Source organism: Rhinopithecus bieti, unplaced genomic scaffold (genome assembly GCF_001698545.2).
Source record: "Rhinopithecus bieti isolate Rb0 unplaced genomic scaffold, ASM169854v2 scaffold_74548, whole genome shotgun sequence".
NCBI lineage: Eukaryota > Metazoa > Chordata > Mammalia > Primates > Cercopithecidae > Rhinopithecus > Rhinopithecus bieti.
The window spans coordinates 682,111-700,460 of NW_016828873.1; the positions used below are offsets into that span (position 1 = coordinate 682,111).

The window sequence follows — 18,350 nt, forward strand, 5'->3', positions numbered from 1 at the left end:
TAAGTCCTTCCAGCCCCACTGGCCCTGGATGGGCTTACTAATGAAACCATTACTGCCTCAAAGTAACATCATCAAGCAAATTCCTACAGTTCTAACCTTCAGAGCTTCCCCACATATTCTAAGAGTCGGCTGAGTAATAAAGGACAAAGTTATTTTATAGGGAAAATAAAGCAAAATGAAAATAATGACCTGGACCTCGCAGCTTATTAGACTATCATACGCATCCACTACTACACGCGTCATGTACTGCCATAGATGACATTTCAATCCAATGAACAGACCACATAAAAATGTTTTTTTTTGGGGTTTTCCCCATAAGTTACAACGGGCTACACAAATTTCTATAACCTAGTGGCATCATAGCACAAATAACGTTCTCACATGTTTGTGTGATGCTGTTGTAGACCAAACCTACTACATTTGCCAATTACATGTAAGTATAGCAAATACAAGATTGTGTCCAGTACATAATTCGTTTTTTTTTTTTTTTTTTTTGGAGGCGAGTCCTTCTTGCTCTGTCGCCCAGGCTGGAGTGGCACGTGGCCGGATCTCCAGCTCACTGCAACTCCGCCTCCCGAGTTCCCGCCATTTCTCTCTGCTCTCAGCCTCCCGAGTAGCTGCGGACTAAACAGGCGTCCCGCCACCTTCGCCCGGCTAGTTTTTTTTTTTTTTTTTTTTTTTTTTTTTGTTTTTTTTTTTGTATTTTTTTAGTAAGAGACGGGTTTCACCGTGTTAGCAGGATGGTCCTCGATCTCCTGACCTTGTGATCCGCCCTTCTCGGCCTCCCAAAGTGCTGTGATTACAGGCTTGAGCCACCGCGCCCGGCCCATAATTCTTGATAATGATAAGCGACTATGTTACTGGTATGTATTTACTATACTTTTTATCATTATTTAGAGTGTACTTCTTCTACTAATTAAAAAAAAAAGAAAGCTAACTGTCAAACAGCCTCAGGCAAGTCCTTCAAGAGATATTCTCTAAGAAGGCATTGTTACCATAGGACATGACAGCTCCATGCATGTACTGCTCCTGAAGACCTTCCAGTGGGACAAGATGTGCAGGTAGAAGACAGTAATATTGACAATCCTGACCCTGTGTAGGCCTAGACTAATGTTTGTGTTTGTGTCTTTTGTTTTAATCAAAAAAATTTAAAAGTAAAACAAAAAAAATTTTAAATACAGAAAAGCTTATATAAAATAAAATATCTTTATGCAGCTGTACAATTGTGTTTTAAGCTAAGTGTTACTATAAATAAGAAAGTTGAAAAAATCAAAAGTTTATAAAATAAAAACGTTACAGTAAGCTGCTGTTAATTTGAGGGAAAGAAATTTTAATACATTTAGTGAAACCTAAATGTACAGTGTTTATAAAGTCTACATTAGTGTACAGTAATGCCTGAGGCCTTCACATTCACTCACCACTCACTCACTGACTCCCCTAGAGAAACTGCTGGTCCTGCAAGCTCCACTCATGATCGGTACCTACACAAATACATATATTCTTTTTTATATTTTATACCATTTTTACAGTGCTTTTTCTATGCTTAAGTATGTTTAAATATATCAATACTTACCACTGTGTTACAATTGTCTACAATATTCAGTACAGTAACATGCTATACAGGTTTGTAGCCTGGGAGCAATAGGCTGGCTAAACCACATAGCCTACATGTGTAGTAGGCTATACCATCTAGGTTTGCGTAAGTACACTCTATATTTGCGTGATGACAAAACTGCTTAACAATGCTTTTCTCCGAACATAGCCCTATCATTAAGCAGCGCATGACTGTACTTGGTTTTTCTTTCAATCTCATACCTAGTAAGTTTAAAGGATGAATCTGAAATAAAAGTGGAGTTTTGCCAGTAGATGGTGCTCTTCTACAAGGTCCACCAATATGACAGTCTGTAGCTATACCCAGCTTTGTGGAAAATATCCCTAAAGATATTCCCAGATCTCTACCTATTAAATAGTTGTAGTAAAAGATAGAAAGGTTATCTTTGGGATTCTTGTTTTGCCTTGTTTGCTTTTCTTTTACAGAAAGATCTTTAAGGGGAAAATGAATGTATAATATATATAATGAACTTTATAATTTATCAATGTGTAAATGTTTTCATATAGTACACTGATTTTCCTATTTGACCATAGTATCTGCTATTTTAAGAAAATGTCATTTCTCATTTTTTAATTATAAAACTCTTATATACTGCAGAGTGTAAAAAATTTATAAGTACTGTTTAAAGAATAGTAAACACTTATATGCAGAGTAGGAACATTACTAGTACCTTAGAATGTCTACCCCTACTCCTCCCTGATCTCATCCTCCTTACCACCCCCCTCAGAAATAATATATATATATATAAAGAATAAAAAACTAAACAAGATATCATATGCTTTTGAAAACCTGAGTAACAAGCACAAACCTAACAATATTGCCACTATTAGATAAAGGGCCTAGAAGATAGTACGAACAGGATCTCCAGATCAGAGTCTAGCTCCTTCTGGCATGTCAGTAATTAAAGTGATGAAAAGTACTGGAAAACAAAGGTTTCACCATACTTGGAGTATCTAGCAGAGCTAGAATAGACCAGCTACTGAAAGTCTGGCAGAAATAGAGTCAAAATAAGTAGGCTGCTCTATATATTTTCGTTCTAAGCTTACCATGACCTACCTCTAATTCTGATGGAGAGCTCGAAAAAAGACATTTCTATGAAATGAGTATCCTCAGTTAAATCAAGGTAAAGGGCATAAAGTATAAGAGTAGGAACCTCATTAGCACACAGAGGTACTAGACAGAGGCACAGTACAGGTAAGAAATCAGACCTTTCTAGCATTCTGTTCCCTAGTTAAAAGAAGAAACATGCTAGCAGGGACAGTGGCAATAATCCCCATCATGTCTTGGGTCATACTACTAACAGTATGGTCCACCCATTACATATGCTGTACATCTGACATACTGGGATCTTCTTTCACCATCCTCCTGTGTTCTGTCTTTGCTTCTCTCCCATGTCATAGCTATTTCCCTTGTCTTCCTGTTTATGAGTTTATTCCCTCATTTTGGCGGAGCACACCCAAATGGTGGAGCACACCCAGTAGCTTTATGAGAAAGAGTACATTAAAAGCTTATTTTTTGGCACCATGAAAATATATTTATTCTATCTTGAGATTTTATTGGTTAGTTGAGAACAGAGCTCTAGGCTGGAGATTATTTTCATTTAGAATTTTACAGGCACTACTTTATGGTCCTACTTCTAGTGTTGATGTTTCTAAGAAAGTCCAAGTAGTTCTAATCAATGTATGTGACTTTTCTCCCTCTCTAGAAGCACAGAAAACCTTCCCTTTGTTCCCCATGTCTGAAATATCATAGTGATGTACCTTGGTACAGGTCTATTTTCATCTAAGCATATGATGTGTCATTTCTATCTGGCAAACTCATACCTTTCAGTTCTGGAAATCATCTTGAATTATTTCAATGGTGATTTCCCCCCTCTATTTTCTCTGTTATTTCTTTCTAAAACTCCTATTTTTCAGATGCTAGACTTGCCTGATCCTCTAGTGTTCTAGGCCTTATTTTATATTGCTGGCTTTTGCTCTACTTTTTGTCCTTTAACCCTCCCGTTGAGTCTATACTTTGGCCATCATGCTTTGAATTTCTAAGAGCTCTAAATTATTCCTTGAGTGATCCTTTTATATATCATGCTTTTCTCATTTAATGGATTCTGTATCTTCAACTGAGACAAAAAAGTAATTGTTTGCTTCTTTTGAAATTTTCTTCTTCCTTAATAATGTTTTTCCTTAAACTTTTTTTTTTCTGTTTCTCTGTGTTGGAATCTATTTTCTATGTTAAAAGTTTTCCTCTTATATATCATGATCCTTGACTATCTGCTCTTGATTAAGTATGATAGGCTAAAAAGTTGATGAGAAGGGCAAAGGACATAGATGGTCTTGATAACTTAGCCTTCACTGTAGGTGATCTGGATGTACTACTTGTTAGGGAATACATTTGCCCTTAGGTGCTCAGATTTTCAGGAAACAGACTTTGGATCTGCTGCCTAGAGAATAAAATCTAAAAGCCAAGATATTTGCAGAGATAAGGCCTGAGGATCACTGCTTTCAGCATGCACAATATATGCCATCATGTAGGTATGTGGCATACTTTGGTCTAGCAATACTCTTGGGAGAGGGACAGGTGTCTAGTAGCAATGGCATGAGTAGATGGTGGAAAAGAATCCAATGATAGGCCGGGCACGGTGGCTCAAGCCTGTAATCCCAGCACTTTGGGAGGCCGAGACGGGCGGATCACGAGGTCAGGAGATCGAGACCACTCTGGCAAACACGGTGAAACCCCGTCTCTACTAAAAAAATACAAAAAAAAAACTAGCCGGGCGAGGTGGAGGGCGCCTGTAGTCCCAGCTACTCGGGAGGCTGAGGCAGGAGAATGGCATGAGCCCGGAAGGCGGAGCTTGCAGTGAGCTGAGATCTGGCCACTGCACTCCAGCCTGGGCGACAGAGCCAGACTCCGTCTCAAAAAAAAAAAAAGAATCCAATGATACTAGTTCTAAAACTTCTAAAGTTTTTAATCTAGTGCTCCTTGTTCTGCCTCTCCTTCAACCCAATTCCGAGGTACCTAATACTGCCACAGATTCTGTGATGTAAACTATGTTCTCACATTTCTGCATTTCCACTTTGGGGTTTGTCTTTCTTAGATCTGCTAAGTCAATTGCCACTGATCCATCTGTTTTATAGCTTCCAAACCTGTGTCATTCTTGTTACATTTCTGTTGTCCCTATCTTTGCAGCTTATTCTTTTTAAAAAACAAACAAAAACCATTAATCTAGTTTTAGTGGGGTTTCAGAAAGAAATAAAATATGTACATTAAATCATCCATCTAAAATCTGCAAATCTTGATTCCATATCATCTTCCATAACATTTGTGTAATTCCTTTTTTCCTTATATTTCAAACTAAAGCACAATTCATGCATGTTGTGTCTTACGTTGCCCTAACTCTTATAAATCATATTCACTGATAGTACTAGGATGTTTCTGGGTGTGCAGATAATTCTTCACCTTTCTCGTACTGATTTTCCACAGATAAAGCAAGTCCATTTTCTCTTTCCACCATGAGTACATTCTATATGACGTTTCANTCCGAGGTACCTAATACTGCCACAGATTCTGTGATGTAAACTATGTTCTCACATTTCTGCATTTCCACTTTGGGGTTTGTCTTTCTTAGATCTGCTAAGTCAATTGCCACTGATCCATCTGTTTTATAGCTTCCAAACCTGTGTCATTCTTGTTACATTTCTGTTGTCCCTATCTTTGCAGCTTATTCTTTTAAAAAACAAACAAAACCATTAATCTAGTTTTAGTGGGGTTTCAGAAAGAAATAAAATATGTACATTAAATCATCCATCTAAAATCTGCAAATCTTGATTCCATATCATCTTCCATAACATTTGTGTAATTCCTTTTTTCCTTATATTTCAAACTAAAGCACAATTCATGCATGTTGTGTCTTACGTTGCCCTAACTCTTATAAATCATATTCACTGATAGTACTAGGATGTTTCTGGGTGTGCAGATAATTCTTCACCTTTCTCGTACTGATTTTCCACAGATAAAGCAAGTCCATTTTCTCTTTCCACCATGAGTACATTCTATATGACGTTTCAAATTTCCAGTGTCATTAAACTGGCGACCACATATATCACATGGAAAAGGACCTAAAAAGGAAAAAAGAGTGTGCATTTAAAGTTTAAAGAGGAGATACTAAGTTAAATTTAATAGGTATGCTGTAAGTTCATGCCTATCCTGTTGGCACATATGTCATAATACACTGCAATTTCTCTTCTAGGTTGTTTATTCCTAGAATAACATTTCCATATCCCTACAACCAAGTATAGGGCTCAGCATCTAACAGACAGAATAAATGTTGAACAAACTAATGAGTTAACAAATTGAAATGGCCAATTCCTTGTTTGAAATCAGACTGGAACAAAGTAGAAATGGCTGCATACTAAAGTTTTTGGGAAAGTGGGTAATAAAAAACTTTGAAAGAACAAATGGAGTACTTAAGAGAGTTTATAGTTTGGAAATATTTCTATTTGGTGGTACAAAATTAAGCCCAGGCCTCTCATAGTAATACTGACATTAGTTGGATTTGGAATTTCACTATGATTTTGCCAAATAAACAACTGGAGACAAAACAGTGTTCTACTGACTGACAAAATCTAAGAAGGACAAAGAATGCATAAAAAAGAAGTTTAGTAAATACAGAAGCTATATATTTGCAAAAAGACGTCTCAGTATATGCAAGGACAAACTGAAGAAAGAATTCTAATGAATTAATCATAATAGCACAATAGAAAGAAAACAGAATTAAGACACTGAAATTCAGAAACATAACTATAAGCAAAATTGCTTGGTAGCCACACTAGCTCTGGGTAAATTTCCATGTGTTTTACACATTAGTATCTTTAACGTATTCTCATTTAAAATCTCTAACATTTCATTTTTCATGGCTCTAAATATTTTACTAATTTATTAACTCATTCAACAAGTATTTATTGATTCTTAATTCACATCAAGCACTGTGTTAAGTATTATGAAAAATCTCTCCACTTCTTCGGAACCAAAAAAAGGCTCTAAGACATTGAGAAAAGGAAAGTCAGTATTTGCATAGCTGAAAAATAAAGATGAAGTAAATACAAGTGCCAAAATAAGGTTATTATGCAAAATATGTGGTTAGTCAAAGAATGAGATATCTACTAGTAAAACTTTTAATAAAATACGACTATATGTATAGCTGGAGGTTTCAGCTGGGCAAAGGAAGAAATGAAGCATTCTCTTTAATGTTCAGTTACTTATGGGGATTCTTCAAAGAAAACAACAACTACATTTTTTTGCTACACTGGATATCCAGTTTTGCATGCAGCTAAACCTATTTAAACAACCTCCCGGGCTCAAGCAGTCCTTCCACTTCAGCCTCTCCTCTTTTATTTATTTATTTATTTTTATAGATGACATCTCACTAGGTTGCCCAGGCTGGTCTCAAACTCCTGGGCTCAAGTGATCCTCCCACCTCTGTCTCCTAAAGTGCTGGGATTACAGACGTGAGTCACCATGCCTGGCCAAGATCTGACTTTTAAAAGCCAAACTACAACTTTTACACATATATATTCATATATATTAAAAATTCTTCTCCTTTAACTGTTCAGATTGCATTACTTACATATCTTTCCCCTTGATTTAACAGAATATATATTCCTAATGTAGACAGAATGAGTATTGCTTTGAATAACCTAAAGCAGTAGTTATCAAAATGTGATATCTAGATCATTTGCACCAGCACTACCTGGGAACTTGTACAAAATGCAAATTGTACAAGTTCCAAATGCAAATACAAATTTGGTGCCATACTCTAGAACTATCTCAATCAGACACTCTGGAAAATTCGTTTTAATAAGGTCTCCAAGTGATATACACCAAATTGCATGATGCACTTATCTAAAGTATACAGTGATTCAAGGGAACAGAAGCATAGAGATGGAATGCAAAAGAAGAAGCTCTCTCTCTCTATATATATAATATTGCTTTGTGTCTTTTATATTTGCATGTATACATACATATGTAAACATATGTACACACACACAAACACAGAAAATACTCATAACAATACTCTATGCGGTTTATTTTCTGAAATAATAGTGGCCCAAAATGCAAAGCTACTATGTCACAAGCCATATTTCTCAAAGGTCTTGGAAAGACTGAAAACTATAATACTAGAAATGACAACATATTCAGAGAAAGAGAATGAAAACTATGCCTGGCTCTACATTTGGCACTTACACAGTAACTCATTTAATCCTCACAATAGTATCTAAGAAGTACGTATTAACTTCATTTTAACAAAAGAGGAAGTTGGAAGTCTGAGAGGCTGTTCCAGATCACATAGTAAGTGGCTAAGTCAGACTCAGAAAACAAGCCTGGCTAGAAAGTCTTCTACTTCCACTTCCACATCATGCCACACTTACTAAACTTTTTCTTCTAGTAAATGTCAACTTAACCCAGTAAATGTCAACTCTTATTAAAAATCATACAAATTACCTAATCAGTTGTAAAATATTCGTGTGTACACAGTACTAAAATGTAATGATTTATTTATTGGTTAGATTACCTATTGCACTATAATTTAATTTGGCAGAAATAGTATCCCCAGGTTCTAACACTGAGCTGATCATACAGTTAGCAGTTGTTCCATAAATATTTACTATTTTGAATGTTGAATGTACTTTCCTTGTGTATTTTCTGCCATAAATATTAGACAGTAGGTTAGCTAAGCCTTTCTGACTAACATTTCTGGAACACCTCTCATTATTGGTATGCTGCAGCATGATAGAAGAATCTCTTAACAAGTCATAAAAATCTTCTAGTTCAACCACTTCTAAAGAATGCCCTCTTCAACAACTCTAACAGCTAGTAAGGTAAGTTCAGCATATGCTTGTATACTTGTATAATTTCACTGATGAGAAAGTAACTATTGTATAAGACAAGTTAGTTTGTAAGTTCCAACACTTAAAAAATTATTATATTTCCCTCTGATGTTTCTACAAGGTGGGACCAAAAAGATTACCTAAAAATTTTCATATCTAAAAGAAAGAAGTGCACCAATTCTCCAATACAAACTACTTTTTTTGGAACTAAACTAAAGAAATTTCTCCCATGAAACAGAATCAAGAACATGTCAACTACAGTTTGGTAACTATAAAAACTGTTTCTACATGATGGCTTCTTAGAAATGCTGAAACTGAATACTGTGAAAGGAAACAACTTAGTAAAGGCAATTTGGAGAGATTAAGCTTCAGGTAAATAATCTTCCAGCATATACTAGTCTTACATACTAAACTCACAAAGATTAAGACTCCCTTGTTGCACAATAGTGCCTTGAAAGTATTTGAAGACAGCTGCTCTATCTTCCTTTCCCGGATAAAATATTTCAAGGACCATGTTTTTCACATGATATGATTTCAAGACTCTACATCACCAAAATTACCCATCTCTAAAATATATATTTGTCAATATCCATCTTAAATGTGGTATACAGAAATGAATGCAATTTTCCAGATCGATTCAAAATCAGACTATTATTTCCCTAATTCTGAAAAATAGACTTTTATTAATATAGTTTAAAACTACATTGGTTTTGTAAATCATATCACATTATTGGTTCACACTGTGTCCAAAAAGCCTCTGCCTTTATGATCGTCTGTAAAGTAAGTACTTTGGATGATAAACTATTTTATACTTCTTAAAGACTTAATGACTAAAAGATCACTCCCTTAAGTTTACAACTTTCATTTATTTATTTTTTATTTATTTATTTATTTATTTAATTTATTTTTGAGACAGAATTTCGCTCTTGTTGCCCAGGCTGGAGTGCAATAGTGTGATCTTGGCTCACCGCAACCTCTGCCTCCTGGGTTCAAGAGATTCTCCTGCCTCAGCCTCCTGAGTAGCTGGTATTACAGGCATCTGCCACCATGACCAGCTAATTTTGTATTTTTAGTAGAGTCAAGGTTTCTCCATGTTGGTCAGGCTAGTTTCGAACTCCCGACCTCAGGTGATCTGCCAGCTTCAGCCTCCCAAAGTGCTGGCATTACAGGCATGAGTCACTGCATGCAACCTAGCTTTGTATTTATTCTTAATTAACTTTAATGTAATTTGTTTTGACCTATTGTATAACATACAGATTTTTAAAATATGTTTATTTTCTAGTATATTAAATATCCTTGCCAGCTTTATGACATCTATACATTTCATAAGCAATGAAATGTATATTTTTACTTAAGTTGTTAACAAAAGTAATGAATTGAACACGGAGAGGGCCTCTACCTGTAATGACAAAATTCATTAGTGGGATTAACAGTCATAAATTTACCAAAGTATACTGCTATCTAGACCACAATTCTCCACCTTGGCCGTAGGCATTAGGGAGGTATTTCATTAAATACTATAGTGAATTCCAAATATATTAAGTTTATTCTACTCCTTGAAAAATTATATTTTTCCAAAATAAGAATGTCTCATCCTAAGCACTCACAAACCTATGCAACGTCAACTATGAATAAATGCACAGCTTATGCCCACTGGCACATTTGTCACCAAAAAAAGGAACAACAAAAAAAAAACCCAACACACAAAAAAACACATTTACACATCTCCAAGAACTGTGACATATACAGTACTCCTTCCAATTTATATGACTCTCTTTGCCTAAGTCAATACTCAAGGGTCAGCAATAGTAGTTCAACAATCCCCCAAAATGAAACATTTAGGAATAAATCTAACAACATAAGTACAAGATCTATATGAGAAAACTACAAAACTCAGATGAAAGAAATCAAAGAAAAACTAAACACGTGAAAAGATATCCCATGTTCATGGAAAGACTCAACTTATACATTCAATGCAATCCCAATCAAAATCCCAGAAAGTCATTTTGTAGATATCAACAAACTGATTCTAAAGTTAATATGGAAAGGCAAAAGATCCAGAAGAGCCAACACAACATTGAAGGAGAAGAGTAAGGTTGGAGGGCTGACACTACTTGGCTTTAAAACTTACTATAAAGTTACAGTAATCAAGACAGTATATTATTGGCAAAAATAAAAAATAAAAAAATAGATCAATAGAACAGAACACAGAGCCCAGAAACAGACCTACATAAATATGGTCAACTAATCTTTCACAAAGAAGCAAAACCAATACAATACAGCAAAGACAGTCTTTTTAAGAAATGGTCCTAGTGCAAATGGATATCCAGACCAAAAAAAAAAAAAGAATCTAGACATAGACTTTACATCCTTTGCAAAAGTAAACTCAAAATGGATCACAAAAATGTAGATGACCTTAGGTTTTGCAATAACTTTGCACAATCCATGAAAGAAACAATAGATAAATTGGACTTAATTAAAATTAAAATTTTCCTCTGTCACAGAAATTGTCAAGATGATGAAAATTCACAGATTGAAAGGAAATACTTGAAAAGAAATATCTGGTAAGTGTTATCCAAAACATACAAAGAACTCTCAAAACTCAACAATAAGTAAACAACTTGATGAAAAAATGGGCCAGCTGGGCGTGGTGGCTCACGCCTGTAATCCCAGCACTTTGGGAGGCCGAGGCAGGTGGATCACCTGAGGTCAGGAGTTTGAGACCAGTCTGGGTAACCTGGTGAAACCCCGTCTCTATTAAAAATACAAAAAACTTAGCTGGGCGTGGTGGCTGGCACCTGTAATCCCAGCTACTCTGGAGGCTGAGGCAGGAGAATCACTTGAACCCAGGAGGTGGAGGTTGCAGTGAGCCAGGATTGCACCATTACACTCCAGCCTGGGCGACAGAGCAAGATTCTGTCTCAAAAAAAAAAAAAAAAAAAAAAATTGGGCCAAAGAACTAACAGACACCACACCAAAGAAGATATATAGATGTAAATAAACATATGAAACGATGCTCCACATTATATGCCATCAGGAAAATGCAAATTAATGCAATGAGATACCATTACAAACCTATTACAATGGCCAAAATTTGGAACACAGAAAGCAGCAAATGCTGGCAAGAACATGAAGTGACAGACATTCTCATGGGAATGCAAAATGATACAGCTACTTTGGAAGACAATTTGACAGTTTCTTATAAACTAATTATATTTTTACCATCTGATCCAGCCCTTGTTCTCCTAGGTATTTAACCAAAGCAATTGAAAACCTAAGTCTTCAAAAAAGCCTACATATAGATGTTTACAGCAATTTTATTTATAACTGCCAAAACTTGGAAGCAACCAAGATATCTTTCAGTGGGTGAATGGATAAACTGTGGTATATCCAGACAATGGAATCAAGTCCTCCCTAGGTATCCGTGAGGGACTGGTTCCAGGATGGCCCGGGATACCAAAATCCATGGATGCTCCATTCCGTTATATAAGGTGGTGTAGTATTTACATGCAAACTATGCACATCCTACCATACACTTTAAATCATCTCTTGATTACTTAATACTAATACGATGGAAGTGTGATGTAAATCACTGTTATACTATATTTTAAAGTGTGTATTTTTTTATTGTTGTATTGTTATGTTTTGTTATTTCTTTTTTAATAACTCCGATCCACAGTTGGTTGAATCCACAGACATGGAATTCATAGATATGGAGTGCCAATTGTATCATTTAGCACTATACTAAGTGGAAGAAGCCAACCTGAAAACTCAACACAGTGTATGATTCCAACCATATGATATTCTGGAAAAGGTAAAACTATGGAGACAGTAAAAAGATCATCAAGTAGTAGATGAGGTATCTAAAAAGAATGAACTATCCAATAAAGTACAAAGGTCAGTGGTTGCCAGGGGTTGGTGTGGGAGACAAATGGAGAAGCACAGGGAAATTTCGGGGCAGTGAAACTATTCTGTATGATACTATATTGATATATGTCATTATAGATTTGTTTAAAACAACAGAATATACAATACTGAGAGTGAACCCTAGTCCATACTAGAGTCTTTGGGTGATTATGATGTGTCAATGTAGGTTCTTCGATTGTAACAAATGTACCACTCTGGTGAAGAACTGCTGATAATGGGGGAGGCTGTGCATATATGGAGGCAGAGGGTATATGGGAACTATCTATTCCTTCCTCTCAATTTTGCTGTGAACCTAAAACCGCTCTTAAAAAGTCTTTTAGAAGAAAAAGAGTAATTCAGCTATAGACGCCTCCTCCAACATGATGTGATAATTAAAATTGTCATGGCTGCCTTAAGAAAAAGTAACTTGCTTACCCAGATGGAACTTTTCTTGATGCTTTAACCGAGCAAACCGTGATTTAAAATGTTCTTCACAATAGGTACACTTAAAAGGTTTATCTTGAGAATGTAGAATCATATGTTCCTCCAAGTGCGGTCTTCGAGTAAAAGATTTCTTACAAATCTAAATTAAAATGCAAATAAAATGTTAAGAGAACCTGAATTAAAAATTGTAATACTAAGCTTGTAATGAGAAAAAAAAAAACAGGTAAATTCAATAAACAGACTTTTCTCCCAATAGTAAACTTACAAAAAGTAAACCTAAATTCTAATTGTGCAGAAAAAAATGCTCTAGAGGAAGTAAGGAATGATTTTAAATTAGTACTAAAGGTAGCTGAATTTCAACTCTTTACATTTCTGGTAGGGATATAGAATAATCATACTATCTTAATTCTAGTCAGAATTTCTAAATCCATGAAATATATTATTTTTTAGTCATTTATATCTCAGGAATAAAAGGTTCTTTTTTTTTTTCAGTGTTGCCGTATATTTGAATAAAATCTGAATAAGAAGCCACAGAAAAGTATTTTAAAGTGTATCTCTTGAAGTGGTCAGTCTTTAAAAATTTGACATTCATCAGGTTTTTTAAGAGAGGTAGGCTGCTATAGTAAGAGCACCAACAATAATGACATAGCACATACTATATACACCAAGCACAATGCTAAGTAATTCATGGATTATTTCTCTTAATTCTCACAATAATCCTGTGAGATAGATGCAATTGGCATTATTATTAATGTTTTATAGCCAAGAATGATGAAACTTAGTAAGGGGAAGACACTATCTTATGCAGACTCAAATATTGTAATTAATAATTAACTTCAATTTCTAGAAGCTGAAATCAGAGAAATTGTGAGAATTTTGCTGTATATATAAATTGAATCTTGGATTAAAGAAGGCAAAAGTAACAGCTAGCGTTGCCTTTAAAAAAGATTCACCTAGGCTGGGCACAGCAGTTCACACGTGTAATCCCGGGAAGCACTTTGGGAGGCCGAGACGGGTGGATCACTTGGGGTCAGGAGTTCAAGATCAGCCTGGCCAACCTGGTGAAACCCCATCACTAAAAATATAAAAATTAGCTGGGCGTGGTGGTGTGCACCTGTAGTCCTAGCTACTGGGGAGGCTGAGGCACAAGAATCACTTGAACCCAGGAGGAGGAGGCTGCAGTGAGTCAAGATCACGCCACTGCACTCCAGCCTGGGTGACAAAGCAAGATTCCAACTCAAAAAAGAAAAAAAAAAAAAAAGATTAATGTAAATACTGAAAAAATACTTAGAGGTACTGTAGAATAAAGATGTCCGTAAGTACAATGGTACTCCTCCTATTGAAAAATGGAATCGGCCAGGCACGGTGGCTCAAGCCTGTAATCCCAGCACTTTGGGAGGCCGAGACGGGCGGATCACGAGGTCAGGAGATCGAGACCATCCTGGCTAACACGGTGAAACCTCGTCTCTACTAAAAGAATAGAAAAAACTAGCCAGGCGAGGTAGCGGGCGCTGTAGTAGTCCCAGCTACTCGGGAGGCTGAGGCAGGAGAATGGCGTAAACCCGGGAGGCGGAGCTTGCAGTGAGCTGAGATCCGGCCACTGCACTCCAGCCTGGGTGGCAGAGCGAGACTCTGTCTCAAAAAAAAAATGGAATCTAATTCCCTTCTCTTTAAATATACCCAGGTTAGAGTGATTTGTTTGGCCAACAAAATGTGGTAGAAGTGATTTTCAGAGACTTCTGAGGCTATGCCATAAAGTCTAATAGTTTTTATCTAGGTTTCTTGGAACACTTACTCACTCTTGGAACTTAGCTGCTATGATAGAAAGAAGCTCAAGAAGCCTCAAGAAAAGACCAAAGTAGAGAAGAACTAAGGTTCCTGGTAAACAGTCCTTGCTGAGATTCTAGCCAGGAACAAACACCAAGTTACCTGTCACATGGGTGGGCCACTTTGTTTTGTTTGACAGTCTGGCTCTGTCACCCAGGCTGGAGTACAGTGGTGTGATCTCAGCTCACTGCAACCTCCACCTCCCGAGTTCAAGTGATTCTCTTGCCTCAGTCTCTCAAGCAACTGGGATTACAGGCATGTGCCACCATGTCTAGCTAATGTTTATTTTTTAAATTGTTTTTATTTTTTTAAGTAGAGATGGGGTTTTGCCATGTTGGCCAGATTGGTCTCAAACTCCTGACCTTAGGTGATCTACTAGCCTGGGCCTCCCAAAGTGCTGGGATTACAGGCGTTAGCCACCATATCCGGCCTTGAGTGAGCCGCTTTGGAAGTGTCCCCAGACCAGACCATGCACTAGCTGAAAACTGCTGAGTGACTTCAGTTGACAACAAGTGGAACAGAAGAATTAACCTAGCAAATCCCTGCCCCAAATGTGGATTCCTAACACACAAAAGGGTGAGACATATCAAAATACTTATTTAAGGCCACTGAGTTTTGAGATAGTTTATTATGTTAACAACACATACCCAGAAATGGGGGAGAAAGTCTAACATTTTATATTCTGTGCAACAGTAATGTCACAGTTTACATACACAACCATAAATACATGGTATGGTGATTACAATGAAAATAAAAACTAGGATTTCCACTTCTTAGTTCCATCATCTAAAAACTAACCTATACCAGGCTTAATTTACAAAATATATTAGAATAATTTTATATAAAAGCAAAATTCTAAAAGTGAGATAAGCTAAGTCACATTACTTTAAAACCTAATTACTTTACTTCCCCAAAAGACATTTCATTTACTTTGGTTTTCTAATTTGTTTTAATTAAAAACTCTTACATCACATTTCCAACTTTCACTCTTAGTCTTCTTAATGGAAATAAATTCTTGTGCATTTTCTGGATGAAATCTGTCAGAGGAAAAGAAAAGGGTTATTAGGAAAAGGTTATATTAGTTAAAGCAATATTCCATGTGAATATGTTGACAGTAATTACCAGGATCAAGTACTGATTCCTTTCATAATGAGACAAGTAAGCACAGGTGAGCTCTTTAAGAAGGTATCATTATCATTTTAATAAATGTATATGTATACCTATGTTTATGCAGAAATAATGAAATAAAAGTATAATCATCTTTTAAATACATTCAGGAACCTAGTTCTTTATACATAAACTGCAATGTAATATGTCTGATTTTCTTTTAGTCCAGATTTCAGTAAATTTAATTTTTAGAGTTAAATATATAATATTCTATTAAATATTCTTTATCTCACAAACTGTTACACATTAAACACAATGTTGAGTATAAGAATAAATTTCTTGGCCAGGCGTGGTGGCTCACACCTGTAATCCCAGCACTTTGGGAGGTCAAAGCAGGCAGATCACTTGAGCCTAGGAGTTTGAGACCAGCCTGAGCAATAAAGTGAAACCCAGTCTCTACAAAAAATATAAAAATTATCTGGGCATGGTGCGTGCATGTAGTTCCAGCTACTCAGGAGGCTGAAATGGGAGGACTGATTGAACCCAGGAGGTAGAGGTTGCAATGAGCTGAGATTGTACCACTGCATTCCAGCCTGGGCGACAAGTGAAACCCTACCTCAAAAAAAAAAAAAAAAAAAAGAAAGAAATTTATGAGTATAAAAACTACATATTTCTGAAGACATACTTGCCAAAACCTAAAAAAGAAAACAGGATAATCAAATGCTGTATCTCAATGAATGTCCAATGAAAGAATTGGAGATAAGCACTTTATAGATGTTTTTAGCTTTCTACACATTTAAATTAAAAGGCACAATAAAGTATATTATGGAAGCAAGATAATACTTGCCTCTTAACATGCTTGGCTAAAGTCTTCTTGCTTGCATGAAGTTTATTACAATAAGGGCACTTGTGCTCCTTCTTATGAAATTCTGTTTCATTACTGTGCTTCTTTCTGTGAACAGTTAGGTTAGACTTTGTCGAATAGCGTTGGTGACAAATATCACACTCAAAGGGCTTCTCACCTGTGTGAACACGGGTGTGGCTCTCATATTTTCCTATAAAAAAAGAAAAATTAAAATTAAATTTAGTACATTTGCTATACTGTGATTGGAATTTGACAGTGGAGTAAAATCTCATAGTTTAGCAAACTTAATATACACACCTAAATCCACACACAAAACTAGAAAAAAGTTTACCTAAATCTCTACCTCTGATAAACCTAATGACTTACTATTTTGAGCTTACTGTTCAAAGTATACTTTTCCTCAAAAACTTGAGTCATTAAAAAAAAGTTATTCATGATCACACATTTTAAAAATTAAGAGGTTTGATACATTTTCTGAAAACTGTTGGCAAATTCTCTGAACCTTAAATTTTTAAATGTATTTTAAAATTTAAAATTAACTTTTAGCAAAAGATCAATTCATCATTTAAGATTTATTATGTTCATATTTTTGGTATCTCTGTGGGTCCACACACCTGGATATGGATACTGGCTCTCTAAATAGAGGGTTATGTGACTTTGAACAAGTAACCTCTATATGCCTCAAATCTTCCTCATCTGAAAAACTGAGATAATAACAGAATTTACCTACTAGAACTGCTGTAATAATAAACAAATTCATACACATAACGCACTTACAACAGTGTCAAACACGTAAGTTATCAATTACTGTTATCTATTATTATTACTGGGTAATCTGTGTACTGTGAATGTGCACATCTGGTAATTTGAATTAGAAAATTCGAAATATATTTCCAAGCAAAAGGCAATAAACATAGGAAAAAAAAATCAACATGAAAGGTAATTCTTAATTAAAAACTTAGCTTTGCTCTTTCCTGAAAAATAAATGTATAAATAAAATTTTCTTCAGGAGAAAACTAATGTGAAAGTATAGCATTTCGGTCATATACTTTAAAAAGGATACATCCTATGTATAACATGAAAATTATGAAAAATCCAAAATATTCCAAGGCCACTGAGGAAAAGGTATAATCATAATTATGTGCCTACCTAAGAAAATAAAATTCACTAATTTAGTAAATATATCTATATACAACTGATTTTATTAAGCAAGTAATATTATATTATCTAAAAATTAATTATATTGCACTTATCACAATAAAAAAAAACTGAGGAAAGGAAATCAAGGTATTTTCCTTAAGGTAAGCGGAAGGGTGTTAATCACAAGCAAAGAAAACAGAAGTATAATGAAAAATTAGGTATTTAGATGTAGAACACAGTAATGGTATATGCATACCTGATATGCATATAGTCAGAAAACTCAGTCAATATTTAGGCATCTCCTAAATTAGCTACATGATTTAAATCAAGCTAATAATTTAACCTCTCTTTACTTGAGTTAGTAACACTTCCTGGGGTTGTGAGAAGTAAATACGTTAACAAATACACACAACAACACTTAAAACATCCTGGCAGAGCCAGGCATGGTGGCTTATGCCGGTAATTTCAGCACTTGGGGAGGCCAACGTGGGCGAACACTTGAGGTCATGAATTTGAGACCAGCCTGGCCAGCCTGGCAAAACCCCAAGCCTACAAAAAAAAAAAAAAA

The 18,350-nt window shown here is 35.6% G+C and overlaps 1 protein-coding gene across 1 annotated transcript in view; it reads right to left on the bottom strand.

The window, feature by feature from the left end:
• The window catches only part of ZBTB41 (zinc finger and BTB domain containing 41), a 52,378-nt gene that overhangs the window by 24,376 nt on the left and 9,652 nt on the right, over window positions 1-18,350 (bottom strand). Inside the window, 4 exon segments of the mRNA XM_017864639.1 lie at window positions 5,595-5,724; window positions 12,835-12,982; window positions 15,638-15,707; window positions 16,625-16,832. Coding sequence (XP_017720128.1) covers window positions 5,595-5,724; window positions 12,835-12,982; window positions 15,638-15,707; window positions 16,625-16,832 — 556 coding nt within the window.